The sequence below is a fragment of the Polyodon spathula genome, chromosome 2, assembly GCF_017654505.1.
Source record: "Polyodon spathula isolate WHYD16114869_AA chromosome 2, ASM1765450v1, whole genome shotgun sequence".
Classification (NCBI taxonomy): Eukaryota; Metazoa; Chordata; class Actinopteri; order Acipenseriformes; family Polyodontidae; genus Polyodon; species Polyodon spathula.
Window position 1 is genome coordinate 75,186,388 of NC_054535.1, and position 27,679 is coordinate 75,214,066.

Sequence of the window (27,679 nt, forward strand, 5' to 3'; positions counted from 1 at the left end):
TTGGAACATTTTTTTTTTTTTATTTTTCCTTGTAATACATTTCTTATCACATTTTCTCAAAAAACATCTACATTATATAGTTAATTTCAAACGTTATATACAATTGTGTACAACAAAAAAAGTAACATACTGCCAAAACTGGCATCTTCAGATACAAATCCAAGTTTTTATTCCCCCAAAAAGTAATATTCAAAGAAACTGTGAAAAGTTATTGCACACACACACAAAAGTGATGTAGCGTATACATTTTACAGTAAAATTTAATTTACATGATACAGCAGATAGTGAAAAACTGTTTATGTACACAGTAGTCACACAACATTGACTACGTTTTCTTGAATTGCTGCCTTTGTAAAAACAACTGCCCTAAATCTTATTTTAGAGCTGATTTTTTTCCCTCCACAAATATTTATTTTGCACCGGTAATTATAATTTTTTTAAATTATTATTTTACCTGTGATTTCTCCCCCTTTGGAATGCCCAGTTATTTTCTCTCCTCGCTGCAGCAATTCCACACACAGCTCAGGAACTCGTCAGCAGTCAGGGAGCTACCCGCCTCTGGAGCACAAGGGCCAACACTGAAAGTGTCTGCCTGAGCTCACTGGGCACCTGGCCAGCAGGATCCGCTGTAGCATGATGAGGAGAAACTGTCCCTGCCCTTTTTGCCTCCCTAACCCACAGACATGCCAACCAATACAAGGTTTCCTTTGGGATTCCCCAGAGAAGACCAGTGACTTTGCATAGCCAGGTCTTGAATCTGCATTCCTGACTTTATGACTCGCCCTGCACACCACACAGCTGTGCTTTTACCCAGAATTGACACTTTTCAATTTGTGCCTCAATGTAAATACTAGCCATAATTTGGGCTTGGTATATGATTTATTGGAAAATTTGATAGAAGTTGGAGGTCTCTGTCCCTACTTGATTATAAAGTATAGTACTACACCCCAAAGACGCACCAAAAAAAATCAGAGCTTGTCCTGTAAAGTGTGCAGATCATGCATATTAGAATATGCATCTACAAAAAACATTACTGTTAAACTGCATCTAGCACCCCTATTTTACTGTTCGACCTGCAGCAACACTCACTGATTATATATGAATACAGATTTGTATGATTGCCAGTTGTATCTTATCACAAGAAACAATGCACCTTATACAATGAAATGTGTTATAGGCTTACAGTAAGAGACCAGGCACTTTTCACTTGTGTATGTATGTAAGAAATTTCACTTGGATTCTTCTATGTATGCACAGACAGTCTAGTCTCCCCACGAAACCACCTCATAAGTAACGTTATTTTTGGCATGCAGTTCTACAAAACCAAATATGAAACCGTTCAAAAAGTGTCAAGACATTTGGCGTGCTTTTTCCCTCAAACTATTTCTTATATTAATAAAAAGCGGTCTATACTGGAAATTTCATAGACTGCAGCTGCTACAGTTATCGTAAGAAACTGTCAAATATACAATGTCACAGTTTAGACAGTTTTAAATAACCATAAATTCGGTAAAGACAGTATTTATAACTAATAGCATGCAAAAATAAGAGCAATATGAGATAATTTGGTGGGAATATACATGGCAGAACTTAATTCATATATACATTTAAAAAAAAAAGTTGCCTTTTAAAAAAAAAAGTGGGTAATACAAATTGTTCTAAGCAGTTATTTAGCAGCACAAAGCTATTATTTTAAGAAATAAGTTTGAGCACTACACATAGATAATACATTACCAAGAAAGCTGTGTGTGTGTGTGTGTGTTTCCGCACATCCTTCATATGAATATCATATGATACATTGATTCACAAAAGTAAAATGTGCACTGAGGATTAAAAAAAATATGGATGAACATGTCATTATTTAGAAATTTACAAAACATGAAAAACAAGAAAGAAACCACATCTGACTAGCTGGTATCTAACAATGCAACTTCCTAGTTTACATTCCAACACATCTTTGAATATTCCTGGATTTCCCCCTCCCTGTTTGGCAGCCTGCTTGGTTCAGCTTCAGTTTTACTTGTTAATTATTTTTTTCCCCCAACAGAAATAGCCTCCTTTCATAGTGTCCACAATCCTGGTGCGATTATTGATTCACTCAGACACCTCTGTTTGGACCGAGAGATCTTCCTCATGATTATTATAGCTGCCATTCTGTTGACCCTTTATGTGATCCAGACGGTTAGTATGAATGCTGTCCTTGTCACTTTCATATTCTTTCTCTTCTTTACCAGAATCTCTTTCCACCTGAAACACAAAAGTTGGAAATAAAAAGGCCTAACTTAGCCACATTTGTATCTCCCAGTCAAAAGCAACAAAACAGCAGCATTCATTCATTGACATGTCCAGAGGTTAAAAACAAGGTGGCAGTGAAAACACACATTTCTACTGGACACCACCTATAATGAAACTTTGCGAGAATCACAGAATACAACTGTGTCAACTACAAGGACCATATGATGTGTATCACTGATATGGCTGGAAGTTATACATGCAGCAGTGAAAGGACAATGTCATAGTCTCACCAACACAGTGAACATGCAGGGTTTATATAACTCAAAAAAAAAAGAAAAAAAAGAAATACAACCTCAAATACTTTCTACACTAGACCTTGACCTAGAAAATCTTTTTTCAGTGTTACTGAATTGTAGTGCATAACATTTTGCACCAAATGGGTTTTACTGGCATTTAGCTCATTTACAGTTTTAACCCTTTGTGGGGCTATGTTGGATCAGGTATGACATTACAATTTTCCCTTTCCTGTCCAACATCATCAAAAAGACGTAAAGCACAGCTCCGGAAAAAGCCGAGAAAATATTTCAATGGATGAGTGAGACTGATAGGAGCCGGGAAAAAGAAAAAAAAAGGTCATACCTGATCTATCCATGCACCAAGGAGATAACACGGATGTAAACAAAGGAGATAGCTGCTTCTCCATCCAGCACTCAAAGAATATCATAGACATTTGCAGAGGTTTTTGAGATGTTATAGTAATAAAATAATGACTTATATGAAATTATTGAGAAGTTTGGTGATAAAACGAGTGATCAGGAGAGGATTTATCAGTATGCACATCTATAAAGAGATGAGATACAGCGAACAGGGGTGGGGCTTGGCTAGATACAGTACTGAGTGTACTTCTGTGATTCAATGACTTTTAAACCTGTTTTATACTGAAAAAAATATTTAAAAAGCACGTGTGAAAATAAATTGGACCCGACGCATCTGACAAGCGCTGAATAAATGGACCGCAAAGGGTTAATATTGTGCTTTTGCAAATGTTTAATGAGTTTACAGGTTACTTTAAGTGCATCCACACTATTATATGTGGAAATTAGTAAAACCATTTATTTTTCAGGTGACCTTTTACTTGCTTACTGGAATATCCAAATTACTGTGTTGATTTGTCAACATTGGTGTGTGAAAACATCTGTAAATCGCGGTTACCCTAGGCAAGGGGAAAGACGGACAGGCACTAAACAAACATGTTTCAGTCATCTATCGCAAACGTCAGATGTAATCTGTGCGAAGCTCACATTTAAAGAAAACACTTGAAATGTGGTAGTTTTTGTGACGTGAACAGTAGTATAAGAGAAAGTATAAAAAAAAAATAAAGCTAATTTTCTGTATGGCCTCACCTTGACCGGGGTGTGCTTTTCCAGTTTTTCCTTGTCCTTGCTGCTCTTCTTCCTGGAGGGTGATCTTTCCCTTTCGTTCCTTTCTCTGCTACGTTCCCTGACTTTATCCTTCCTCTTCTCCTTTTTAATTCTGTTACAATAAATTATTCTGTCAATTCAACATTTATCAGTGAAGGCTGTCAAATTAAGTTAAATATAAAACAGACTAGCTCACACACTTTTACAATAGGAGTCTTATTTCCAATTGATGCAAAACACCATTCTTTCATTTTACTTATTATTCACTTTGTAAATCGGCTCCTTTGTCCCTTACCTCCTTGGAGAAGGAGACTTGAATTTTCTTTTGGGAGTTCTTGGCCTTGGAGATTTAGACCTACTTCTGCTCCTCTTTCTGCGGTTTCTACAACACAGAATCAAGTAATAGCAAAGGTTACCAAAAGGATCTCACATTATCCACACCAGCAGTTTAAAAAGCACATTCGAGACCATATTTCATTGTTAATGATGGGTCAGGTTACTGCCCGTTAATGACCTGCAGGAGTAGCTAAGCAACCCACAGGTCATCAGATGACAGTAAAAGATCACTTTTGTGAAATACACATTATGGACATCATTTTAGAGCACAGGTACTGCGACTGACCTGTGCAAGAATCTGGAGGATAAAAAGTTGTTCATGCAGATATGCTCCAAAGTATGTGGAGCTCTTATTGAACCAATTGAGTGATGGGTAAATGGGCAAAACAATTAACATCCCTCTACAATTCAGAAAACATCACATAGCTTCTATGAAAGTAGATGTACACTGTACAAAAGCAGCAGCATATTTCAGCAGGCTGGTCAAAAAAGAAAATCACTTATTTATTGTTTTTAAGTGGCTGTGTGGCTGTTCAGTTTACAGTGATCCAAGTACTTCAAGGAGGAAACCAAGCCCTTCAGTAATGAGAAAAATATTACCATATTAAAATATTACCAATTAAAGATTACCATGTCTGTATTCTGATGGAGTTGAGAGCACACATGCTAAACGATGTAGCGACATTTTTACAGAATAGTGGAACTGCAGCTTTAAAACAAGCTTGCTGACCTGCTGGTGCTTCGAGATCTTCGGGATGAACCGGAGCTCTTTGGTGGCGATTTCCCTCTCTTTTCTTTTCGTTTCCTCTCGTCTTTCTCTCTCGAGCTCTCCTCTTTACTTCTTGATTTGTTATCCTTCTCTTTCCTTTTATCTCTGCTAAAAGATAAATAACAGTTGATAGCTCTTTTAGCACTCCCCTTTCAATACGTGCATCTACCCAACTAGGATTTCAGACAAGGGTTTCTCTCTGACAATTATTTTGTGGTGTATTATCAAGATAATTGCGATACAGCACGATATTTTACAATTACTAATCTAAAATGTGTTTTACAACATCATAAATCTTCAACTTGAAAAAAAATATGGCGCTTAATTATAATGTGGGTTTCTGTTTTAAATTTTTCAGTACTTTTTAGCTATTTAAGTTATGGAAATCCTAGTTTTTTTCCTGTCAAAATAAGTGTAGTAACTCGACACTACTTGCACACTTAAGTTGTACCACCTTTTCTTTGCTGTCTTCCACAACGAGATCCTTGTGGTCACAGGCACATTCTTCTGGGGGTGTGTGTAGGCTTTTTTTTTTTTTTACATTTCACCAAAATTTGCAATTATTTTAAATCCTCCATATCTTAACTAATACAGCTTTAAATCCTGCGAACAAGCCTCCATTCCTAATTATAATCTTGTTTTAAATCTCACAAGGAATGTAGAAATGTGCTGCCATTCAATAGTTGGGGTGGGCTTAAAGTATTCTAAATCAATCAATGGTAGACACAAGCCAGAAAGGAGCGACATTGCCCTGTAGTAGGTTTTATTTTTTAATGGGAAAGGGGTGGTCAACATGAATTGATTAACCATTTACACAGTATCTGCGGTCTTTTATTGGTTAAAACCAAAAATCAGAATCTCTAACCGATATTTACACAACATGCAATATTTTAAATACAGAACTAAGAACACTTTCTAAAAATCAACACAAACATAGGTATCAATTACTGTAGATAAACTAAAGTGTCATTGTAATCAACATTTTTCAAAAAATTATTGTATATTATATATATATATATATATATATATATATATTATATATACACACACACACACACAGAGCATCAAAAGAAACTTATCACTATTATAACACATTTATTTAAAAAAAAGGTATATAAATGGACATTGACAAAATATTTTTGTTTTTTTTTAATCACTTGATCATTCATCCTTGACCATGACACGCTTGAGTGACTATGAATGAAGCATATGCACTTAATCACCTAATTACTGAGACAGTTGATTGGACACTGGGATTTCAGCTGTTGAATTACAAGCTTGAATAAAAGCAATAAAGAAAATCACAGAAAAAAAAAAAAAACAAAACAATATGCCACATCTGTCAAGAGCACAGCGCCTTTGTGCAATCGGCATGTTGGAGGCTGGAGACAAGGGCAGCGTACTGTTGCTCGCCGTCTTGGGTGTTCACAGCCAGCAATTTCAATCCTGGCGAGATGGTATAACTAGACAAAGACTGTCAATGACAGGCCACGAACTTGGAGACCAAGAATCACTTGTCCAAGATCGACAGATCATTTTGCAGCATATCTTCGAGATGTCAATTATTAATCAGCACAATAAAAAGTCGCTGCACCTGCCCTAAAACAGAATTTGTTATTTTTCAATCATATCTAATGAATTTTATCCAAAGTGATAAGTTTCTTTTGATGCTCAATATATATAGGCATATGTATTGGATATTTGTTATATTGGGGGGGGGGGGGGATATCCCTTGGAGCACAGTCAAGATGATTATTAATAAGTGGAAGGTGTATGACACCACCAAGACCCTGCCCAGATCAGGCCGTCCCTCCAAACTGGATGACCGAGCAAGGAGACTGATCAGAGTGGCTACCAAGAGGCCAATGGCAACTCTGCAAGAGCTACAGGCTTTTATGGCCAAGACTGGTCAAAGTGTGCAAGTGACAACAATATCCCAAGCACTCCACAAAACTGGCCTGCATGGTAGGGTGGCAGGAAGGAAGCCATTACGCAAGAAAGCCCACCTTAAATATCGTTTGAAGCATGCAAAAAAACACTCAGGAGATTCTGTAGCTGTAGCAAAAAGTGTTGTGGTCTGACGAAACTAAAATGGAAATCTTTGGCCTAAACTGAAAGCGTTGTTTGGCGCAAACCCAACACCTCTCATCACCCTGAGAACACCATCCCCACAGTGAAGCATGGTGGTGGCAGCATCATGTTATGGGGATGTTTCTCATCGGCAGGGACTGGGGCACTTGTCAGGATAGAAGAGAAAATGAATGGAGCAAAGTACAGAGAAGTCCTTGAGGAAAACCTGCTGCACTCTGCAAGAAAGCTGAAACGGGGACAGAAGTTCACCTTTCAGTATGACAACGACCCAAAGCACACAGCCAAAGCTACACTGGAGTGGCAAAGGAACAAAAAGGTAAATGTCCTTGAGTGGCCCAGTCAGAGCCCCGACCTAAATGCAATCAAATTTGTGGCATGACTTGAAGATTGTTGTCCATCAGCACTCCCCAAGGAACTTGACAGAGCTTGACCAGTTTTGTAAAGAAGAATGGTCAAATATTTCCAAATCTAGGTGTGCAAAGTTGGTAGGGACCTATCCCAACAGACACGCATCTGTAATTGCTGCAAAAGTTGCTTCCACCAAGTATTAACTCAGGGGGGTGGAGACTTATCCAGTTATGACTTTTCAGTTTTGTAATTTTAATATATAATTTTTTTATCAAAAAAAACTTTTTCCCCTTAACAGTGTGGAGTATGGTGTGTAGATAAGTGGGAAAAATCCTCACTTAAATGCATGAAACTGAGGCCTTGACACAACAAAATGTGTAAAAAGTTCAAGGGGGTGTAGACTTTCTATAGGCACTGTAAATACAGGCAATAACTGTGTTAAGACAACAGATTTTAGGACCATAATAACAACACCGATAGGAGTCAGAACCCAGGGGGGGTTTGAAATGCAAGCTGTTTTGACTTTAAGGTTTAATATGTTGATGTACAATCACCAGTAATGTCTGAAAAAGCTAATATTTAGTTATAATAAATAACAGGACGCAAGGATATAGTGAGTGAGGTGTGCGCTGAGAGTTTAGGGAGTAGCTTTTAAATATATTAAGGTTCCTGTTTGAGTGCACACCACACTCACTATATCCTTGTATCTGTTTAAATAGTATAAAAATGTTGTCCGCCTTACGTAGCCAAAAAAAAACATATATCATTTTGGTTTAGTCCTAAAACAGAAATACTTAAAACGCATTATTATTATTATTATTATTATTATTATACACAATTCATTTTACTTAACTGTTTTTAATAAACACTTTGTTCCTTAGTGATGTTGCTTCTTTATAAAGCGCTTGGTGGTGATTTCTTAAATGAGTGAACATATTCATTCTGTTGCTGCTCTTTGAAAGAACAGCTCGACAATTTACAAATCAATAACCTGACCATCATCATTTCTTTAAAAACCAAAATGATCCAAGATAACTGATTTTATTTAGGAGGAATTAGTTTGTTTCTGTCGTTCTCGCTATCCGCCATATTTGCTGTGAGCTGCTCTTGTTGATTTTTGTGGCTATATAAAACCCAGTGAAAGGTTCATTACCACCATCTACTGGATGTTCCTATTAGTATTTGTTTGCACTCTGCCAGTTGATCTGTCTCCGAGTGGGCAAAATCATAAATATAAATAAATTACTAGGATAATGAAAAATACTGCAGATAGAATAACTGTTAAAGAAAATCGTGATATTAATTCTATCATCCTATCACAACAACCCTTTTCAGACTATTTATTAATTCATTTATTTTATGTACTGTGGTGTAATACTGAAGCAGCGAGCTGTTTATGCAACAGAAAAAGCAATCTTTGGAGGCCACTATGGAACACTACTCTACAGTCAATCCACAAAGCAATGGTTTGCACTGTTGCAATAACTCACCTAGACCTGGATCGGCTTCTGCTGCGCTTTCTATCTTTAGATCGCGAGCGTTTTTTCTGGGAACTCTGGGTGTTACGTGCCTCTCTCGGTTTGGACCGAGATCTTTTACGGGATCTACTCCTGAGAGTGAGTGAGTGAGAGACAGAGAGAGAGAGAAAATTTATAAGTGAGGAGGGCAGAGAAAATGGAAACGACATTTTATGAAAAATTTACAGCTAAATCAGAAGCTAGAACTCTTGCATAAGTGGTCACCCATAAACAGTTGTGTAAAATGAAGTTTTATTATCACAATACATAGTTAAGTGTGATGTACAGATCACTATTTCTAGGACAATAAAACTAGAAGTATAGACTCAACATACTTCAGACAGATAACATCCTAGTTATCAGCTCTACTGAGAAGATACATACAGCCATACAATCACTGCATAGTTTGCCTTTGCTGTGCTGTTTTTTTACCTGTGTCTGGAGCGAGACCGCTTTCTTTTGGATTGGGAGCGAGATCGAGATCTTCCAGCTTTTTTGCTGCTAGTGGTACTACTTTTCCCAGACTCAACTGGGAATGTCAGATAAACAAAATGCAGATATAATTTAAGTGCAATATTTCAAATGGAAATGTATTCATGGCAAAATGTTTTTATATTACTTTAAAAACTGTACCTGGCTCAATAGCTGCAGAGATACATGACTGCGCTTCCCTCACTCTCTTCATCACATCCTCTAGTTCCTTAGCAGCAGCCTGTGCAGTCATCTCAGGGGGTTTTACAATAGCATTGTTGGAGTGATTGATTCTAGAGGAAGGATAATAGAAAATGTCTCAAACTAATTTCATTGATTTTTTCTTTCAGCAGAAAATTTGCTAGGTAGAATCTACTGCAGACAAAAATCTTTTTTTTTTTTTTCCTGAACAGGGCACCCAATGTTAATGTTAAAACTATAAACACCAGTGGTGTGCAGTAGGTTTCCCAGTAGGTCAGTGGTCTTTAAAGTGGTGCCCATAGGCAAATTCGTTCCCGCGAAGCCATGCCATCGTGCCCACGGCAGCTGTTCTTAAATTAAGGGTCTTGAGCACATTTCTGGTGGATCATAGCATGGGAAAATAAAGAAAGCTTTAAACATGTTTTCCAACAAAAGCACCACAGCAGTCTGTTGACAGTGCTGCTTGCTTATGCTGTGCTTGTAGGTATGCAACATTTTTTTCCTGAATGGCTTCTGCAATACGATCAACCAATTGAATATCTGCACTGTTTTTGTGGTAGCCCAATCACAAGTTAGCTGGGTGGGACACAATCTGTGTGTTTCAGGTGCAGGTACTGATAGCAAGTTTAACCAATAGGAGAGTCAAATATCTGCCAAGTTTTACGCAGCTGTCCAATCATAAGCAAGCAGAGGCTGTATTTTGCATGAAAATTGAAGGTGAGCGAGTAGCCAGTGGGAAAGTGAAAGCTGTCCAATCATTCGTGAGCACAGGCGGGATGTTAATATGTTAGTAAGTACTGAATTTTGCCGACTTATTGAGAAATAATACATTTTAGTACTCGGAATTTAATTTTCTAGATCTATATTTTTTTATTTCACCAGGACAAGGGAAACACCGTAGTATATTTAGTTACAAATCCACGTTCTCTGAATAATTGTACTGGAGATGAGCGACCCTTAAGAGTATTGTTGACAAATTTGTCAAATTGAAACAAAGCGATACACTATCTACACTATTTTAGTTTATTCATGGTTATCTGTGTAAACATGCTATTTAAAAATATTTGCATAGTGTATTTTATGTAAATTATTTAAAAATGAAGCGCAGCACGCACAATTACTACCTGAGACTTGGCCTCAGAGTATAAGGCCAAGTGTGTCTCGCTCTCTCTGTGTGTAAGATAAAAACCTATGCAACAGTCAGCAAGCCCGCAAACAGCCTGCATTGATTTGTGTGCAATGCATTATAGGGCTCTCTAAAGGTGCAAACAAAATTGAGCAAAAAAACAAAAGGTGCACAGTCTTGAGCTCCACTATGCGCGTGTGGCTGTGATGTCACTCAGAGAGCCTGGTACTGTTTTAAGTGTCAGAGTAGTCATGCACAGCTAACACACCATGACTCAAACAAAGCACAAAGAGTAGAGCTGTCTGCGCAATGAACATGCATAAGAACAAGATTATATAAAGACAGAGAGACATTTTATATCATATTATTATCACAACATTCTTAGTTCTCCGATTGGTCACGCAGTGCCTGACTTGCATGCCCTGACTGCATGTCACCGATAAACATATATAAAGCAAGCTATTACCTAATTGAGATATAGATTTTTAGGGGTCTTTTATCCGTAATCAATAAAACAACAGCGCTCTCTTGTAAAGGAAGAGAGAAAACGATCCTCCCTAGATGACAGAATTTAAGTTATTAAACTTGCAAGACAGTAAGTGCCAGAAAAACTGATGAACAATGGAAAGAACTAAGGCTTGAAGTTTTCGGGTTTTATTTTTGTTCACGTGACCGTGTTTTCAGCCAATTCAAGATCTTAAACTTGATTACTAATCAAAGTTGCTTCTTTTTAACTTGATGTCCTGACTGACTTGCCGATTCTATTTTACCACCTTCATTATTTGAACACAACAGCAAGCAATGACATTACTCACTTCCCCCAGATGCTACTTTAACTTGCATTTCGTTCTCGCACTTGCTTGGGAACTAGGTAGCTTCCAATGTGTCCGTTTTGGGTTGTGCTGTTCTTTCCCGCTAATTTAACAGAATGTTCTCATAATTAGGATGTGGTGGCTTAGGACTTAAAGGCAAACCGTTAAATGGAAAATTCAAGCCATGCTTAAGAGGATGAAAACAATGTGCACAGTAATCCAAAAAGATTCATTACATTCACAAAACAATTTGTTTTGTAAATGTATTTTCTAAATGAATGTTATTAAATTACATACTTCCTTTTGTTCATATTACATCTGCTGGATTTTACAGTGTATGTAAGACATATATAATTACAGGAAAGCAGGTCAGAGACAAATAGAACATTCGTAAGTTATGGGCCCTCTTTTAACAGACCACTATTTGACTGTCCCTTGAGTGGTCTCTTACTACAGGTTTGACTGTACATGTTTTCAATTTGCAGTGTTTTATAAAAGTTCCCAGGAGATGGTGCAGAAACAATGCACTGTTTGGTAAATCTTTAATTGTTCATAGCTGTTTAAAACTTAGAAGCAAGTTGAAAGCGCAATTCTGTTTTTTGCTGTTAAGCAGCTTTAGACTCAATTGACATTTTCCCTAGATTGACCTACTTCAAGGGTCTGTCTCCAAACACAACTCCATTGTAGGTCAGAGCTCTTGGCACAGACTCTTGATCAGCGAATTCCACAAAGGCAAAGCGAGTGGGCTGAGTCTCATCCCCAGCCATTCGTACAAATTTCACATCTCCAACTTGTTTGAAGTACTCCAGTAACTGCTCGGCTGTCGTCGTCTGGAACAAAAGAAAAGTATAGTCTAATCAACAAGGAACCTCCAAACAGGAGGACAAACCTAGCTGGTGCACATAAGTTGCTTATATGGGGAATAGAAGCAAGAATCCTGAAACTGCTGGAATCCTAGAGTTGATTTAAAAAAATAGCACCTCTTACAGCAACAGAGCAGAGCAATCTTACTGGTTGTAAAGGTTGTGATTATGTATAAATCAGCAACAAACAACTCAAGCCTCTGCACTGACAAGGTGTTCTTTGTTCACATTCACCTTGTTTTACCTGTAGACATCCTGAAACACATCAGTAAGCAACAGCATATTGAACAAATCAACAAGTTGCAGGGGGGAAGGTTAACGGTTACACTATAAATGTGCCTGGGATGTTTGAAATGATTCTGAGAGCTCTACTGAGGCCACAGGGGTGGGGGTTTAAACAAGAACACATTAGGGAAGATAACTCTCACGATATTTCAAGACAAGGTATACTGGAATACCACCTACAGCAGGGATCTCCAACTCTGGAGATGAATGGTATTACACTAATAAAAATAAAATATTAACAATAAACTTAGTAAAATCATATTAGCAAATATATAGCTTACGATTGTGTTTAAAGTTATCAATGATTTCATCAACGTGAGACAAGTTGTTAACAAGTTATATAGCCCTGAAAGGCTTCGCCAAATCTGGTGTCACTAGTGTAAAAAATAGCTCACAGTAACTTATTCACTTTACATGGAATAGCTTCTTGTAGCTAAACAGATTTCACCAGATGGAAGCAATGCAATTATATTAAACCAAAACCAACTACCTCTAGAATTGCATTGCTGAAATGTTCAGGTCTACAATTGGTTTACAGAAGCTATCATGTGTTACTGCTGCATACATGTTTCAATTCTAAAGCATTGCAAGGCATCTTCCTTTGTTTGTCCTGAGCACCATCAGACCTTACATTAGATTTAGACTTAACAGAATATAAACATATTTCAGGGTTGCGTAGCTGTAGTTCCTGCAGAGCGGAAGATCTCCTGCCGAGTGTACGCAGCGCCCCTCTGTGTAGCACGGCGTTGCAGTTGACCAGAATTATCCCCACTGGATGTTTTTATGCTGACGGACACTCAGTTGAGACCCACCCACCTGCTGATTGAGACTGGCACAACCAATCACTTGATGCCCTTCCTCTCAACCAAACCTAGCAGGCAGCAAATCTCAATGGAGCGCCTGTCTGTAAACAAGCATTTGATCAAACATAACTCCAAAAAGCACACAAAAACAAACCTGTTTCCACACAAATTACACCAACACTAATTTCCCCCTGTTTAAAAGAAAACAGTAAAGAAATGAAAAAGGAAAGAATGTACACTTACATGCTGAATACAGAATTACATGTCCTTTCTCTCAAAAAAAAAAAAAAACTACTCTAGCATAGATTGCTTCTCACACACGTAGATTGGTTGCAATTTGTGTGAACATAACGGCAACAACTGCATTCGTCATGCACGATTCAGACTACGACAGGTCATCTTTGAATTAGCGTTATCTGAATTAGTCAACCATGAACTTTGTTTTCACTGAGAGGATAACACACTTGACACTGGACAAAGTTCAGTATCAGTCAGTACTGAGATCATTGGGTCTGGGTCGATCCTGTACATGACCGTTCTAACAGGGCTAATTTGCATTGAACAAAATGGTTGTTCTTGTTGGGATTCTAAAAAAGGGTGTTAGATATAAGAAGGGTTTGTTACAGTGAAATTAGGCTGTACTTGATTTGTAGCAGATGCTTGTTAATATACATTTTTTTCAATGCAGCACACTATTTTATGCAATTTTATGGTATATATTTAACCACTTCAGCACCGTGACGTATGTACGTCAAATGAAAACCCACTTGCTGTACCATGCCATACCTGCGTACTTAAGTGCTAGTACTGTGGAATGTGCAATGAAAGCCGGGGGTGGGTCAGGTGACATTTGTATCCAATTGCGTCTCATGTAGCGATTACAATCTCAATTAGAAGACATTGCGGGAAGCCAGTCAACTTTTACAAGTATAATATATATATATATATATATATATATATATATATATATATATATATATATATATATATATATATATATATATATATATATATATATATATATATATGAGTGTGTGTGTGTGTGTGTGTTAATTATATATTTTTTGGTTTTATTAGTTTTACTTCTAGTTTATACAGTTTTTTTAAAAAAGCTAAACATTGCAACGTACGAGGTCTTTCTATAATGAGCAACGGGAGTAAAGTTGGTATCGAAATCCTCCGAACCAGCGACAGTGATCACTCAGCGATGATGATGAAGAGGATGTGAAGCCAAGAACATTACAAACAAAAGAGCATGCAGCTACTTTACAGGTAAGCCAGCTGCAAATGGGAAGCTGTTTGGTTTGAAATGGCAGTGCTGTGACAAAATATTGGAGTACAGGGAATGAAGCAGGTGTCTGCAGCGGCCAGATCCATCACAATGCCTGCGCAAAGTAGCTGTGTACATGCATTTGTGACTATCTCTCCAACATAAGGGAAGCAGAGACCGCAACAAAGGTACAGGGTCTGCAACAAAAATGAAAACAAAAAAAAAAGACACAAGAAATATGTGCAGTGGTTGCAAAGGCAACCCCGAGGTTCTGCTGTATTGAGCATTTCAATAAATGGCACAGAGTAAGTCGATAATGGCACACGTTTTGATGTGGTTTGATTTTTATTTGATAATTACTGTTTACTGATTATTATTACTATTAGCAGTGTTTTTTGGTTTTTTTTTTTTTTTAATAATGAAAACAGTGTTTTTCTCTCTATTTAACACGGGTTTGTAGTACACAGAAGCATAAAGGGTCAATGACAAACACAGTTTAGGTCATTTATTTGTGTTTTATTCATCATATGTTAACATTTTATAGCAACTACAGATTTGAAAACATCATTATTTTCAAAATCTGGTACCTGGGAAGGGGTTTAATTTTTACAACTGGAGTTGAAGTGGTTAAACAATACATACTATTGACTATTTTGACTTAATGTTATAGTGCATCAACGACGTTAACATTTGTGGATAAGAACAGTACTTTATATGTGTGTAAAAGCAAGCAGATTCCTCCATGCAGCGTGAACCATTTCTTCACTTGTTTGGCTCAATGGCAAGGGGGTCCGTCAAAAACGGAAATAGAAATCACCGTTGGGAAAATGGTTCTGAGCAGTAGGGAAGAGATGGACTTGAGTGTCGTCAAGTACCAGTCCTTGTTCATAGCTGTCTCCTTGGGTAAAACTTGTTGGATTATGTGCCTTTTGAAGAAAAGTATCCCCACATATGGACAGTTTCTGGACGCTTTGTCGAAGGGACGGTACACTCTGGCTTATATCTCTTTCTGCTTTGCACCTTCAATTTCTTAATCCACCTCAAAACAGCTGAATGGGTACATGTCAGAGAAAATTACTTTACGCCAGTCATCTTTTGTCCAGTTTTTGTATGTGTGATCTCTGATGTTTTTCTTGCTCACAAGGGGCTTCTTAGCAGGCCTCCCTGACACCAGACCGTTCTCCAAAAGGCACCTTCTCACAGTGCGCAGAGACGCCTTCACTCCAACTTTCCATTGCCACAGTAAGTGCGAACTACTGTCCGTCTCTTAACTTGAACTGCATCTGTGGCGATCCTGGCCAGCAGTGCTGACTTTTGGACGTCCAGACCGGGGGTAGCTTTACAGCTTCCAGTTCTTATATTTCTGGATGATCTTACATACTGTGCTTTGGCTGGAATAACCTCTGCTGGCTATCTGACAACTGCTAAAACCCTCCTTATGAAGTGTGTAACAAGCAGTGAAGTGCGATACCAGTCCTCTGTCAGTGAAATGAGGTTAAATGCTCTAAAACCATGCAAGAAAAGGAGCCTGGCTCTTTTGCCAGGGTCGCCGGTTCGCACCTAGCCTCGGCTCTGTTACAATATGTATGTAAAAATTACTAGTAAAAGCTTACATCTACTCGTTACCACTTCTAATTGTCAACTTTCAATTACTTCTAATTGAGTAACACGTGTCAAGATTTGGGACCTCTTCAAAAATCGCGTATTGTAGATTTGGAAATGTCACATTTTAAAGTCAGTTTTTCATTAAGTAAATGGAAAACTGGTTTCATTTGACTTTATGAAGCAAAATTTGATAATCCTAGGGCATTCGACAGCCAGGACAACAAGTTTTGCTGTTACAATTTGCCCATCGACGGAGTAATTTATTTATTTATCCATATTCCTATGTTTGTTCGGTTACTAGAAAGACACTCTGGGTACATTTGTAGACAGCCACGCAAGTTTCTGAAAACTGAATTTCTGAAGCGTTTACGTCCCACCCCTATTACTTAGCTGTGAAAGAAGCTGATCTTCTATTGGTTGCAAAGAAACCCATAAATGGCTGCACACACACACACAGATATATATATATATATATACACAAAACAAACCCAAAATGTTGGTACTATTGTCTTTGTACAGGGTACCCTTTGGACTTGCACTGCTTTGTTACTTGTTTTAAGCAAATAGTCACTATTTCAATTTGAACAGCACGTGGTCTGAAATTTTATTTTATTCACAAAAATTAACTGGACCGGACCAGCCTGACAGCCTCAGAATAAATGAACTGCAAAAGGTAAATACATGAACCTGACATTAAAATGCAGAATACAGCCAAGGAACTGTACAAAATAATAAAGTACCCCAAACATTCCTACATCAGTTTACTACTCCCCACCACTGACAGTAATATAGTGGGATCTTCATTAATAATAAACAAACCCTGATTGGTTATGCTGATTGTGTATAAACAGCACATATTAATACACCAATAACAAAAAAATGAAATCAATAAATATAGAACCGTCAACAGTACACTACCACGTGTACTTCCTACCAAGAGCCAGCAATACACAACCACACGGCTGGACAAACAGAGACTTGCAGCTTCGGTTTGATGGGTGAGCCCGGGGGGGGGGGACACGACATAGGCAGGTCTTAGTGAGTGAAGAGCAACAACCTCACAATTTGAATGAATGTACAATATATTACCGAGAGTAATATATGCATTGTCATAAATTCACAACTGTTTACTTGATTTCTAATAAAGGTGTTGGTCATCCTTGGACAGCAATCACAACACGGACCCTTTCACTAACACTCTGTACCAAACTTTGGTAGATATCGGGTGTAATATTTCACTATTCCTCCATCAGAGCAAGTGCCAGTTCAGTAGTGGATTGTGGTCTGTGGACTCTAGCCCTCAGCTGGCATTCCAAGACATGCCAGAGTGGTTCCCTTGGGTTTAACAGCAAGGCGTAAAATCATCCAGGAAGTCACATAGAACCCTAGAAAACATCCAGTGATGTGCAGGGCTCTCTCGCCACTCTAAGGTCAGTGTTCATGACTCCACCATCAGAAAGACACTGGGCAAAAATGGGATTCATAGCAGAGTAGCAAGGCAGAAACCACTGCTCACTAAGAAGAACATGAATGCTCGTCTCAAGTTTGCGAAAAAGGACCTTGATGATCCTCAAGAGTTCTAGAACAATGTTCTATGGACAGATAAGTCAAAAGTGGAACTTTTTGGCCAACACAGGCCCCATTATGTCTGGCGAAAACCAAACACTTCATTCCACAGTAAAAACCAAGCATGGTGGTGGTAGTGTCAGTATTTGGGGATGCTTTGCTGCATCAGGACCTTGATGACTTGCCATCATTGAAGAAACCATGAATTCTACTCTGTATCAGAGAATTCTACAGGAGAATGTCAGGCCATCTGTCTGTGAGCTGAATCTGAAGTGCAGCTTGGTCATCCAGCAAGACAATGATCCGAAACATACAAGCAAGTCTAAATCAGAACAGACGAAGGACAAGAAATTTAAAGTTTTGGAATGGCCTAGTCAAAGTCCAGACCTAAACCCCATTGAGATGTTGCGGCAGGACCTGAAACGAGCAGTTTATGCTCGAAAACCTACATGTCACTGACGCAGTTCTGCATGAAGGAGTGGGGCAAAATTCCTCCATGGCACTGTGAGAGACTGATCAATAACTACAGGAAACATTTGGTTGCAGTTATTGCTGCTAAAGGTGGCGTAACCCGTTATTGAGTCTAAGGGGGTGATTACTTTTTCACACCGGGGCATTGGGTGTTGCATAACTTTCTTTAATAAATAAATGAAATAAGTATCAAAATGTTGTGCTATTTGTTCACTCCGGGTCCCTATTATCTAATATTAGATTTTGGTTGAAGATCTGATACCATTCAGTGTCAAAAATATGCAAAAATGCAGAAAATCAGACAGGGGCAAATACTTTCACTGCACTGTAGCTGATGACTGCAATTAACTCAGCATGTTAAGACTTTAGATATTTTGCAAGGGTCGTGCATGGAGTTGGTGACTGCATCTTTAATTGTTAATAAAGTCATGATCTGAACGCACGTAACACAGCCAGCTCTTATGTTTATATGTTTACAGTTCATTATGTTCTTTACAATATGAAATACACCACAGCCAGCACACTGTCATATTTTATGTATTTCCAAACAATTATTTTTCATTACCACAATCTGAGCGCTAAATTTTGTGCATGGCGTATTTTCTACTGCAATCAAGAAAGCTGTAGTACATTTTATTTTGAATTCCTTAACTGTATTTATTTTTAATCAGTAGTACACTTCCAAATTACATTCCCAAGTATTTCTATGGTTTCTGCTTTCACCGTTCTTAAAAACAGTCTGTTTGAGAAATAAACTAAATTTCCCCTGCAGCTGCAGCACAATGAAATCACCTAATGGTGAACAATTTAACCAAATCTATTAAATCTGGGATAGATGCAGCTGCCAAAGGCAACAAGTGAAAATGTGATCGGTTAACACAAAACTATTTAGGTACCATACGATTTGACCGACGAAAGACAACATTGGTTTTGGTATTGGAGTTCAAAGAAACTTTTTTTTTTAAATTTTAATACAGTAATCTTTTCACGTCAGTGTTTTTGTTTAATTTACCTTTTTGCTGCATTTCAGCCACTCTGCTCCTCCAGACATTTGTGTTTGGTTATTGTAACCGTCACATTCGCATTCAGTTTAAAACGGGATATGCAGACTTTTTTTTTCTCTCTTACAGACTGGCGTCATGGTGCATTCATAAATATTGACAGACATTTTTAAAGGGAGAGGTAGCATGTTTTGTGTTACAGAAGGTAATTTTAAGTTGCAGTCTGGAGCACGTGTTGTTGTCCTCAACCCAATTCTGTCATTACAACCAAGTGACCCAGTCCAGACTATAAAAACAGTTCCGCTTCCTCCACCAATTTTCACTGCTGAGACAAGTCATATGCGGCCTGATTTGTCAATAATTTTGGCCTGCCTGTCCTATTTTCAACATCGGCATAGATGGTCGTCTTCCACTTCCTAAGGACATTACCCACAGTTGACTTGGGCAAGCTAAGGTCTTGTTGAACCTGTTTTTTTTTTTTTTTTTTTTTTTTTTTTTAAGAAATGTACAGCTATAGTTTTTTTTCATTTTGTTAAAATTGTCTGTATATATAACGCACTTATGCGTGAACGTAAAGTGTGTTACATGTTGTTAAAGGAACGTGCAACTGGTGGCCTTCAATAAAACCACCACTGCTTTACTACTATGCAGCAATTCAGAACACTCCACTGGGTGTGCTCGATGTTTCAAATTCATAAAACTGCTGTGATTTATTTTTTATTAAAGATTTAAAGAGCTAAAATCATTACGTTTGTTACCTCATTCATTGTCATGTTTGTATGTTCCATTTTTGCTGCTGCATCTCATATCTATGCTGTATACAGGTTTGTATTTCTTTATTTAAGCAAACCATGAAACAGAGCAGCAAATTATTTAAATAATACGAGTACTCATTGGTTGGAATTACCTGTGAATTCAAGTTGCCAACATAAACAGTTCTTCTTATCTCATCAATTTTGGAGGGATCCACATTTCCCATCAAAGGGGGTTGTGACGAGATTCCTCCCAAAGCTGCCAGGGAAGGATCGAGGCCAGCCTGCAACGTTCCCAGATTGCCAATTGGGATACCAAGCTGCAATATTACAAACATAGTTCAATTTAGGACTACAATTATTTACTACACTGAATCAAAATGATTCTGCTACACTGTGCCCCAGAGGCACTTGAACAACAGATAGCCCAGTACTCTTTTCTAGCTGGTTAGGCATTACATGTTCCCTCTGAGGAAATGCAAGAATTCCACTTGTTACAATGACAGGTATAGAAATATATATATAAGCTGTGACCCCATTTTCATAAAACTAAACTAACCCAAAAGTGAAAAACAAGCTGGCTAATAACATCCATTCCTCCATAAATAAGAGTTATGAGGTTTAGTTTTAAAATGACTGTTTGTATGCAAACTAAGATGACCCTGTAAATAAGAAGAAACATCTGTCAATTCATCCTGGTATAAATTCTTGCTATAGTGGTTCAACAAATTTCCATAATGACAACAACATGTATTACATTTCTCTATGCTATCAGACTATGGGGTTCCTTTGCAATGCACATCATCTCCTACACTTTAATGGATCAACAATGTAACTGAAGAATTGTATAATACATGGGGATTAAATACAATTATTAGTTTAGATACTCTTTTCTGTGTGCGATTTGTAAAAATAAACCAGTTAGATGCATTTCCTGGATTCAAAATTTAAGCTTTAAGCTTTAATACTGGTAGTGAAAACATACTAGTTTACTTGTATTAAACTAAGCTGAATAATAGTGGACCAATAGTTTTTCAGATAAAGTTTACTTGATGATTTCACACATTCATAAAAATAAAGCATATCCCTCTTATTCTCTTCAAATGATATTCTATATATGTGTGCCAAACAAAGATTTCTACACCAAACTGTTTATTGTTTGTATTTTAACTCCAAACATGAAAAATAAAGCTGATCCACTTGCCTCAGAAATGAACTTAAAATAGCTTCATATTGGAGAGGAGGAGGGGGTTTACTTTATCCAATGGACCACATAATCAAGTGTTCCCTCTTTTTAAACCAGATTTCAATAGCCTACAAAATGTAGAATTTACAAACACCACAAGGTTTTGGCTCTGAAATGTTCCAAGCTTAAAATCAAGCACACATCAAGTGTCCTACTCTATGATAGACACTTAACCAGATGAACTGGAGATTGAAATCCTCTGCTCAAACAAACGATGCAATCCCAACAGCTGTACAGCAAGCTCCACATCAGTACAATTTGAACAGCTGACCACGTCGGTGCTACAGTAAAAATCACAATCAGTAAAACAATAACTTCTTAAAGAGAAAGGCTTTCAGCCACTTCACATTTTTCAGCCACTGAGAGACCACAAGGGTTAAAAGGATTCCGTCTCCAGAGGCCAGTTTGGTAGAAGTAAATTTGATTACAAAATCCTTATCACTTATCCAGATTTTTCTTTTGAAAAACCGACCCCAAGTCTATCCAATCCTGTGTCTGGGGTGTTGCCAAGACAGTTGACAATTCTGTTAATGTTAACCAAAGGCAGGCAACTCCAGTCTTGATGGGACAAGCTTCACAATCTGGTTGTAAGTATTCATGTTAAATCCACATTGCTTTATATTGCATTGCACACCAAAGAGAATAGTTAAAGATAGTGAGCCATTAGACCAATTGAAGTGGCTAACTAGCAGTTCATTTTTCTAGATAATTATTACACCAGCAGTGGAATTGTCTACCACTGCACCAGATAGTTTTCTATTTGATTGGAGACTAAAATAAACAGTGTTATAGGAATAGCTTAAACAGTTCAAATGAGGATATTTGGCTAAAAGATGTCTTGGGAGCCCAGGGTTATCACTACTGAATAAAAGTTACATCATTACAACAGGTGTTAACATTATTTAGCATAGGTTACCTGGTGTCACTGATTGTGGGAATATGTGGTGGTGGTATTCCACATGCTGAAAATCAACCAATTTACTTTACCATGACAAACACCTTTTGTCCAGTACTCTAGGTCTTAGTTATCCAACTTCCACTAACCTGTTCATTGCCATTTCTACTATTCTGTCCATACTATTGAGGTGTCAGGGGCATCAACATTTTTGTCATACTGATACGGATATAATTGTTCTAGTACTGAAACATTTGCTTTTTTTTATTTGAATTAGAACCAAATGGGGCAAACTCAGCACTGGAGCAAAAGCTTAGTAAAGCTGCCACTTAATAATCTGAATACCTCTCCTATCAAACAGCAGGTACCATACCAGTTTTAATTGAGGGTTTTTTAGTACTGGATTCCGTCATAATCTTCCATGACAATAAAGACTTGCGCATAAATACAGTACCAAGTATAACGTAAACATATTGCACGTTATATATAAAAATGTATACACAGTCAAACCTCAACATTAGTCTAACTGTAATAGTTTAAAACTATGACAACAGCATATTTGACATAGAAGACCATATAATATGTAGGGCAAATATGTGTAGGCAGATTGTTTTATTCGAGGAGTACAGAAAACAGCTAGTTGAACAAGGCTCTATCATTCCTGTTATAACGCTACATACCTTTATTCTTGACACTTGGTTTTCTTCAACATGAACAGCTTTTCTCACCATCAAGGAAGAAATAAATGATTCACATTCGTTTTGCCAACAGCTTGGACTTCTCCCTTGAATTTTTTTATGTTAACTATAACTGTTTAACCTGCATTTGGCCCATAAAAGGGTATTTATGTTTGTATGTACAGTGCATGAATGCCAGTGCTTAGTTGCTTGCACAATCAAATCACAAATGCTCATCTCGGACTTGAACATGGAGTAATCAAAGCACAAGACATGTTGTAAATAATACACTTACTGAAGGAAGGGGAGGGGGCGTTGGTATTGGCAACAGCCCAGCACCTGGCATCAAGGTTGCCACAGTAGTGGCAGGAGCCAAGAGAGACAGTGCTTTGGCTTCTTCTGGGATTTTACCTGCAGGGCAAAAACATGTTATGGATTTGAATGGTTGTAAACACAAAATCCTCATATGATTTCTCAAGAACCACACTATTCTAGACAAATAAATCTGATCAAACCCTTACTGAACTAGAAAGTGAGGAGCTCCGATAATGATACAGTCACCTATATCAAAACTGAGCATCTTCATTGTTTGTGTGAATACCACATTCATTAACGTATCACTAAGTCTTTATTTGATAAGTAAACCATTGTAACATATTTTAAACTAGTTATTTCTTACAGAAAATATTTACAAACTTGCAAAAATTGCCTAATCTGATGTTTTCATTTTTTAAAAAGTTTTCAAAATACCAAATTTAATAAAATCGATTTTTTTTTCTTCCTTAAGATCTTAAAAAAAAGAAAATGTTGATAATTGTGAACACTTGGAGCTATGGGTCACCTGTACTGGAAACTTATTGGTCATGACTCATACGATATCAAGCGCGGACGCTTTCCCAGGCGATCGTTTCACAGTGTTGTGACACAAGACAACCGTTCGTGTTGGCTGCATCACTAATAGCACACAGAACATCAGATACAGAAAAGAAGAACATTTTTTTAAAAAATGGAATCCCCAGAAATTCAAATAAGCAAAACAATAAAACAAAATATGTTTATTTGTTTAAAAAAAAAAAAAAAAAAAAAAAAAAACACCTAATGTTCTGATTTTGAAATGCATTGCAGCTGTTTCGTGCAGTCTGTGCCAATGCATGCATCTCACTGAATAAAAAAATAGCAGTGAATAAGTAGCACAAGGTACTGTAATGCCTATTTACATAGAAATCTTTAGTATGGCAATCAAAGAACAGTAACTGTAATGCTTTTATCAAAACAAAAACAAATCCTAAAAAGTATATGTACTAATTACCTGAATTAAAGAATAGGTATTAAATTAAAAAGCAACTAAATGTGCATTCTGAGAAGAAGCCACATTTGCAGCTAAACGGAAGTTAAACACTGTATGTGTACTCTCTTGATCACAGAAATGTGGTGACAGGCATTACAAATTATAGGTGTCATATTTCAATAACAACACGTATTTTAAATCCTGTTCAAAAGCCTGGAATGATGATAAATATTTCCCTATTAGGACTCCAACATGCAGGGCAGATTGTCTGGGGGGGGGGGTTTGAATAGAAGCTCTTAGGTTTCCAGTTAGCTATTTCTTTTTAAATGTATTTTCTGTACATAGCAGCAGCAGACAGTTTTTGGATGGGGCAGGTTACCACAACAATGTAAAATGGTCATGACAAAAAAAAGTACAAAAACATGCAATAATTAGCCCAAAAGGATGTCTAAAGTAGTTATGTATTTTAGACATCTAAAGAAAGATTTAAAATGTGAAATTTCTTTCTGGGTCCATAATTCCTTACCTAGAAGTAAATTAGGGTTTAGCCTTTAAAAGTAACCAAAAGGCCCCAACTAATATTAATTCTATAGATTTAACAGGTGCCACCTGGACAATTACTTCAAATACAGTGCATATTTTTTTTTTTTTTTTTTTAAAGAGTGACCTTAAACTTGTATTTTAAAACAAATACATAAGAAATAAGTCATGGATGAATACAATTTAGGACTGAAAAGCCAGTTCCTAGAATAAAACAGAAGAGTTTTTTAAGAGAAGCAAACAAGGGACAAAATTAATTAATAAAAACAATTAAAATTAAATTAAAAGAAAGAAAAAAGGAGACAAGGTGTCCATCTTGGAAGGGTTCATCGGCTATTCTCCCGGTCACATTTCCCCCATGTAGAGTGCAGTGCGTCTGCCAGCAGGTTTAGTGGCATGGCAAACAATGCCTTACTCAGGCAAGTGTAACAGGTCTGCCTTGGCCAGTCTAGTCATCTAATAATGCACACATAATTACACAGAAAAAAAAAACATACAAAACCAAATTAATAACTTCAGAATCCATCTACCAGTAAATTTGGACAACAAGCAAAATATTAGAATGAACCAGAAACACCATTATAAATAAATAAATTTCACAAAATGTGCCACACTATTCTATGAAAATACAAGATACTGTTTCTACTATAGCCTTATCTGTATAAATATCCATCTCCACTTCTTTTAGTTTACACTATTAAACAAAGAACCAGGAATGTGTTTCAATTCCCATTTAAACTGTGCTGCTACTTTGCCTAAAGAAAAACAAATCTCTATGCAAACAGGGGGGCTTGTGAAATGATCTTAAGTGGTTGATGTGGCTCAGACTGGTTTCCCAAAAATGAAATCCTAAACACTCAGCATTCTCAGTGATTCTACTACTTTAATGTACAGTGTGACAAAACATTTCCTGCATTGGCAATTACTGTGTGAACTATCAAATAAATGTAGGAAGAAAATAAAGTGATATAAAATAGTCATGAAATATTTTGGCAATACAGAAGGACATATCAATAAATGAATATATGTTATTGGGTGTAGTAAAAAAAAAAAGTGAAGAAATGGTCAGTAGTAATGGGAACTCTGTACAGTAAGACAAGCAACCAATTTTAATACCATCACATGGTTGGCAACAGAAGCAAGCGTAGCCATTGTTAGGCTGTGTTACCACCACCTGGATTATGTGAGTATTGCAGCCCATTTGCCAGAAGGCAAATTCAAACTCTTGGTCCTACTGTAACTGGTATTGGTAAACAAAAAATAAATAAGCAAACCAATATATTTAAAAATAAATTCTAAAAAAGAATAAAAGATTAGAAAAAAAATCCATTCAGATCAGTGGTCTCCAAACCTTCTACATCATGGCCAAAGTGTCACTAATAACAACAGAGAGCATTACAGTCCTTTAAATCAATTGAACTTTCCAAAATATAAAATCCCAGGGGACTTGTCGCAATTCACATCTATTTTCAGGGTTACAGGCTGGAGAACACTGGTTTAGATTTTGTAAAATATGCACCTTTTACCAAGTTTTATAAATGCAAAACCCTTACATTTACATGACAAGTACTCACCTTCTGCGCACGGTACAACTATCAGAGCTCTGTCAATAAAAACTGTGTTGGTTAAATGCTGGGCCACACCAACACTTGGAGGCTCACGGAATTTTATATAACATACTTTGGAGGAAAAAGGAAGAGGAGCATTGCTGAAAGATAAAATTAGACAGAATTAGATGACTTCATTCGCATATTGAAGTGAATGCTTCCTTCCATTATACAGTCAGCCCTGTTCAGTAAAGACAAAGTATGTATAGTAAGTTACAGTCATTGAATTTGATTTGTTGTTTGCACCATCATCATCCCACAGGGCAAGATTAAAATGTACAGCTTGTTTTCAACAAAAACGATTTAATCTTCCAAGTTGAGAGATATAAACGTGGGTCTTTTTTAAATTATCTAAACTTCAGCTGATCTAATAGTGCATTAGCATTCAGGTTCTTAAGTGATCTCATTTGGCACGACTAGATCATATAAGTCAAGGTCCCCTGTTATGACTGAGACCTTTTGAAGTGTGCAAGATATGGATGCTCAACTCCCAAGATACGCAATGCATTCTGCAACATTAGACAACACTTCAGTAGAACCACCATCAATTTAATGTTTTAGTATATTATGTAGGTTTTTTTAAAACATGTATTACAGCAAAATTATAAAACAGTCCAATGCATTAGAATACCCATCCAACCCAACTTGCTATACTGCTTACTTAATGCATCAAAGCACATCTCATTGTCAGGTTCAATAAATTTGTAACTGATAAACAGTGAAGATTTACGGTTACAGGGATCAAATTAATTTCTCACCCTGCCTAAATACTCTATAAACATGGTACACCATCATTGGTTTATTTAATATGATAACTGCACGCACTTTCAATTAATTATACACGTCGACACAGTACAGAACTAGCCGCAGAATACATATTAAAATAAATAAATAATATTTTCACAAACGCCCAAAGCTCGAGAACTACGTAATTTACAAAGAAATCACAAATGCCTCTTTATTTGGCAATTGTATTTCCATTACCGTAAATAAATCACAATTTCTATGATACAAACCACATGGTATTTATGGGTAATTTGAGACGCATAAGCTATACAATATTATTGCGTTTTCATGAAGAAATCTTACTATTTTAGTCTCTAAACTGTCAACTAAATGGGCTTGTTCTCCACCAAATCTGTTACATCACAGGCCTTCAAATCCTGGGTATTTCCTATCCCGTCTTCCCCATTACTCGCCACTTACTCGGGCGGGTAGAGGCGCAGTTCCTCGACATCACCGAGGAAAGAAAAGAGGGTCCGCATCTGCTCGCTAGTCACGGCTGGGGAGAGGTTGGTGACCTGGATAACACAGGTTCCAGGAACCCCACTCATGCTGGCGCTTGCTCGAAGAAACAAATAAAAAAAATACCCAGTTGAAATCCCGAATTTCCGAATAGTTTGGGGTTAGAAATGATCCCCTTATCCCCTTGCCACTTTCCTCTACCTTTTTTACGTTGTTGATCCCAATGAGAATGAAAATA

General features: G+C 37.2%; 1 protein-coding gene across 3 annotated transcripts; it reads right to left on the minus strand.

Moving 5' to 3' along the window:
• Positions 1–27,679, minus strand: LOC121300633 (splicing regulatory glutamine/lysine-rich protein 1-like). Of its 3 annotated transcripts, none has more exons than XM_041229266.1 (12): positions 27,403–27,679; positions 26,164–26,297; positions 23,057–23,172; positions 20,099–20,263; positions 11,979–12,157; positions 9,351–9,481; positions 9,150–9,246; positions 8,691–8,810; positions 4,723–4,866; positions 3,952–4,038; positions 3,639–3,768; positions 1–2,247 (listed from the first exon to the last, which is right to left on the minus strand). In XM_041229266.1, exons 1-12 carry the CDS (start codon positions 27,528–27,530, stop codon positions 2,095–2,097), a joined length of 1,584 nt encoding a protein of 527 aa, XP_041085200.1. In that variant the 5' UTR covers positions 27,531–27,679; the 3' UTR covers positions 1–2,094. The 3 variants fall into 3 exon arrangements, with proteins under 3 accessions (XP_041085200.1, XP_041085190.1, XP_041085209.1); XM_041229256.1 differs by having other exon boundaries at positions 4,723–4,869; XM_041229275.1 differs by lacking the exon at positions 20,099–20,263 and having other exon boundaries at positions 4,723–4,869.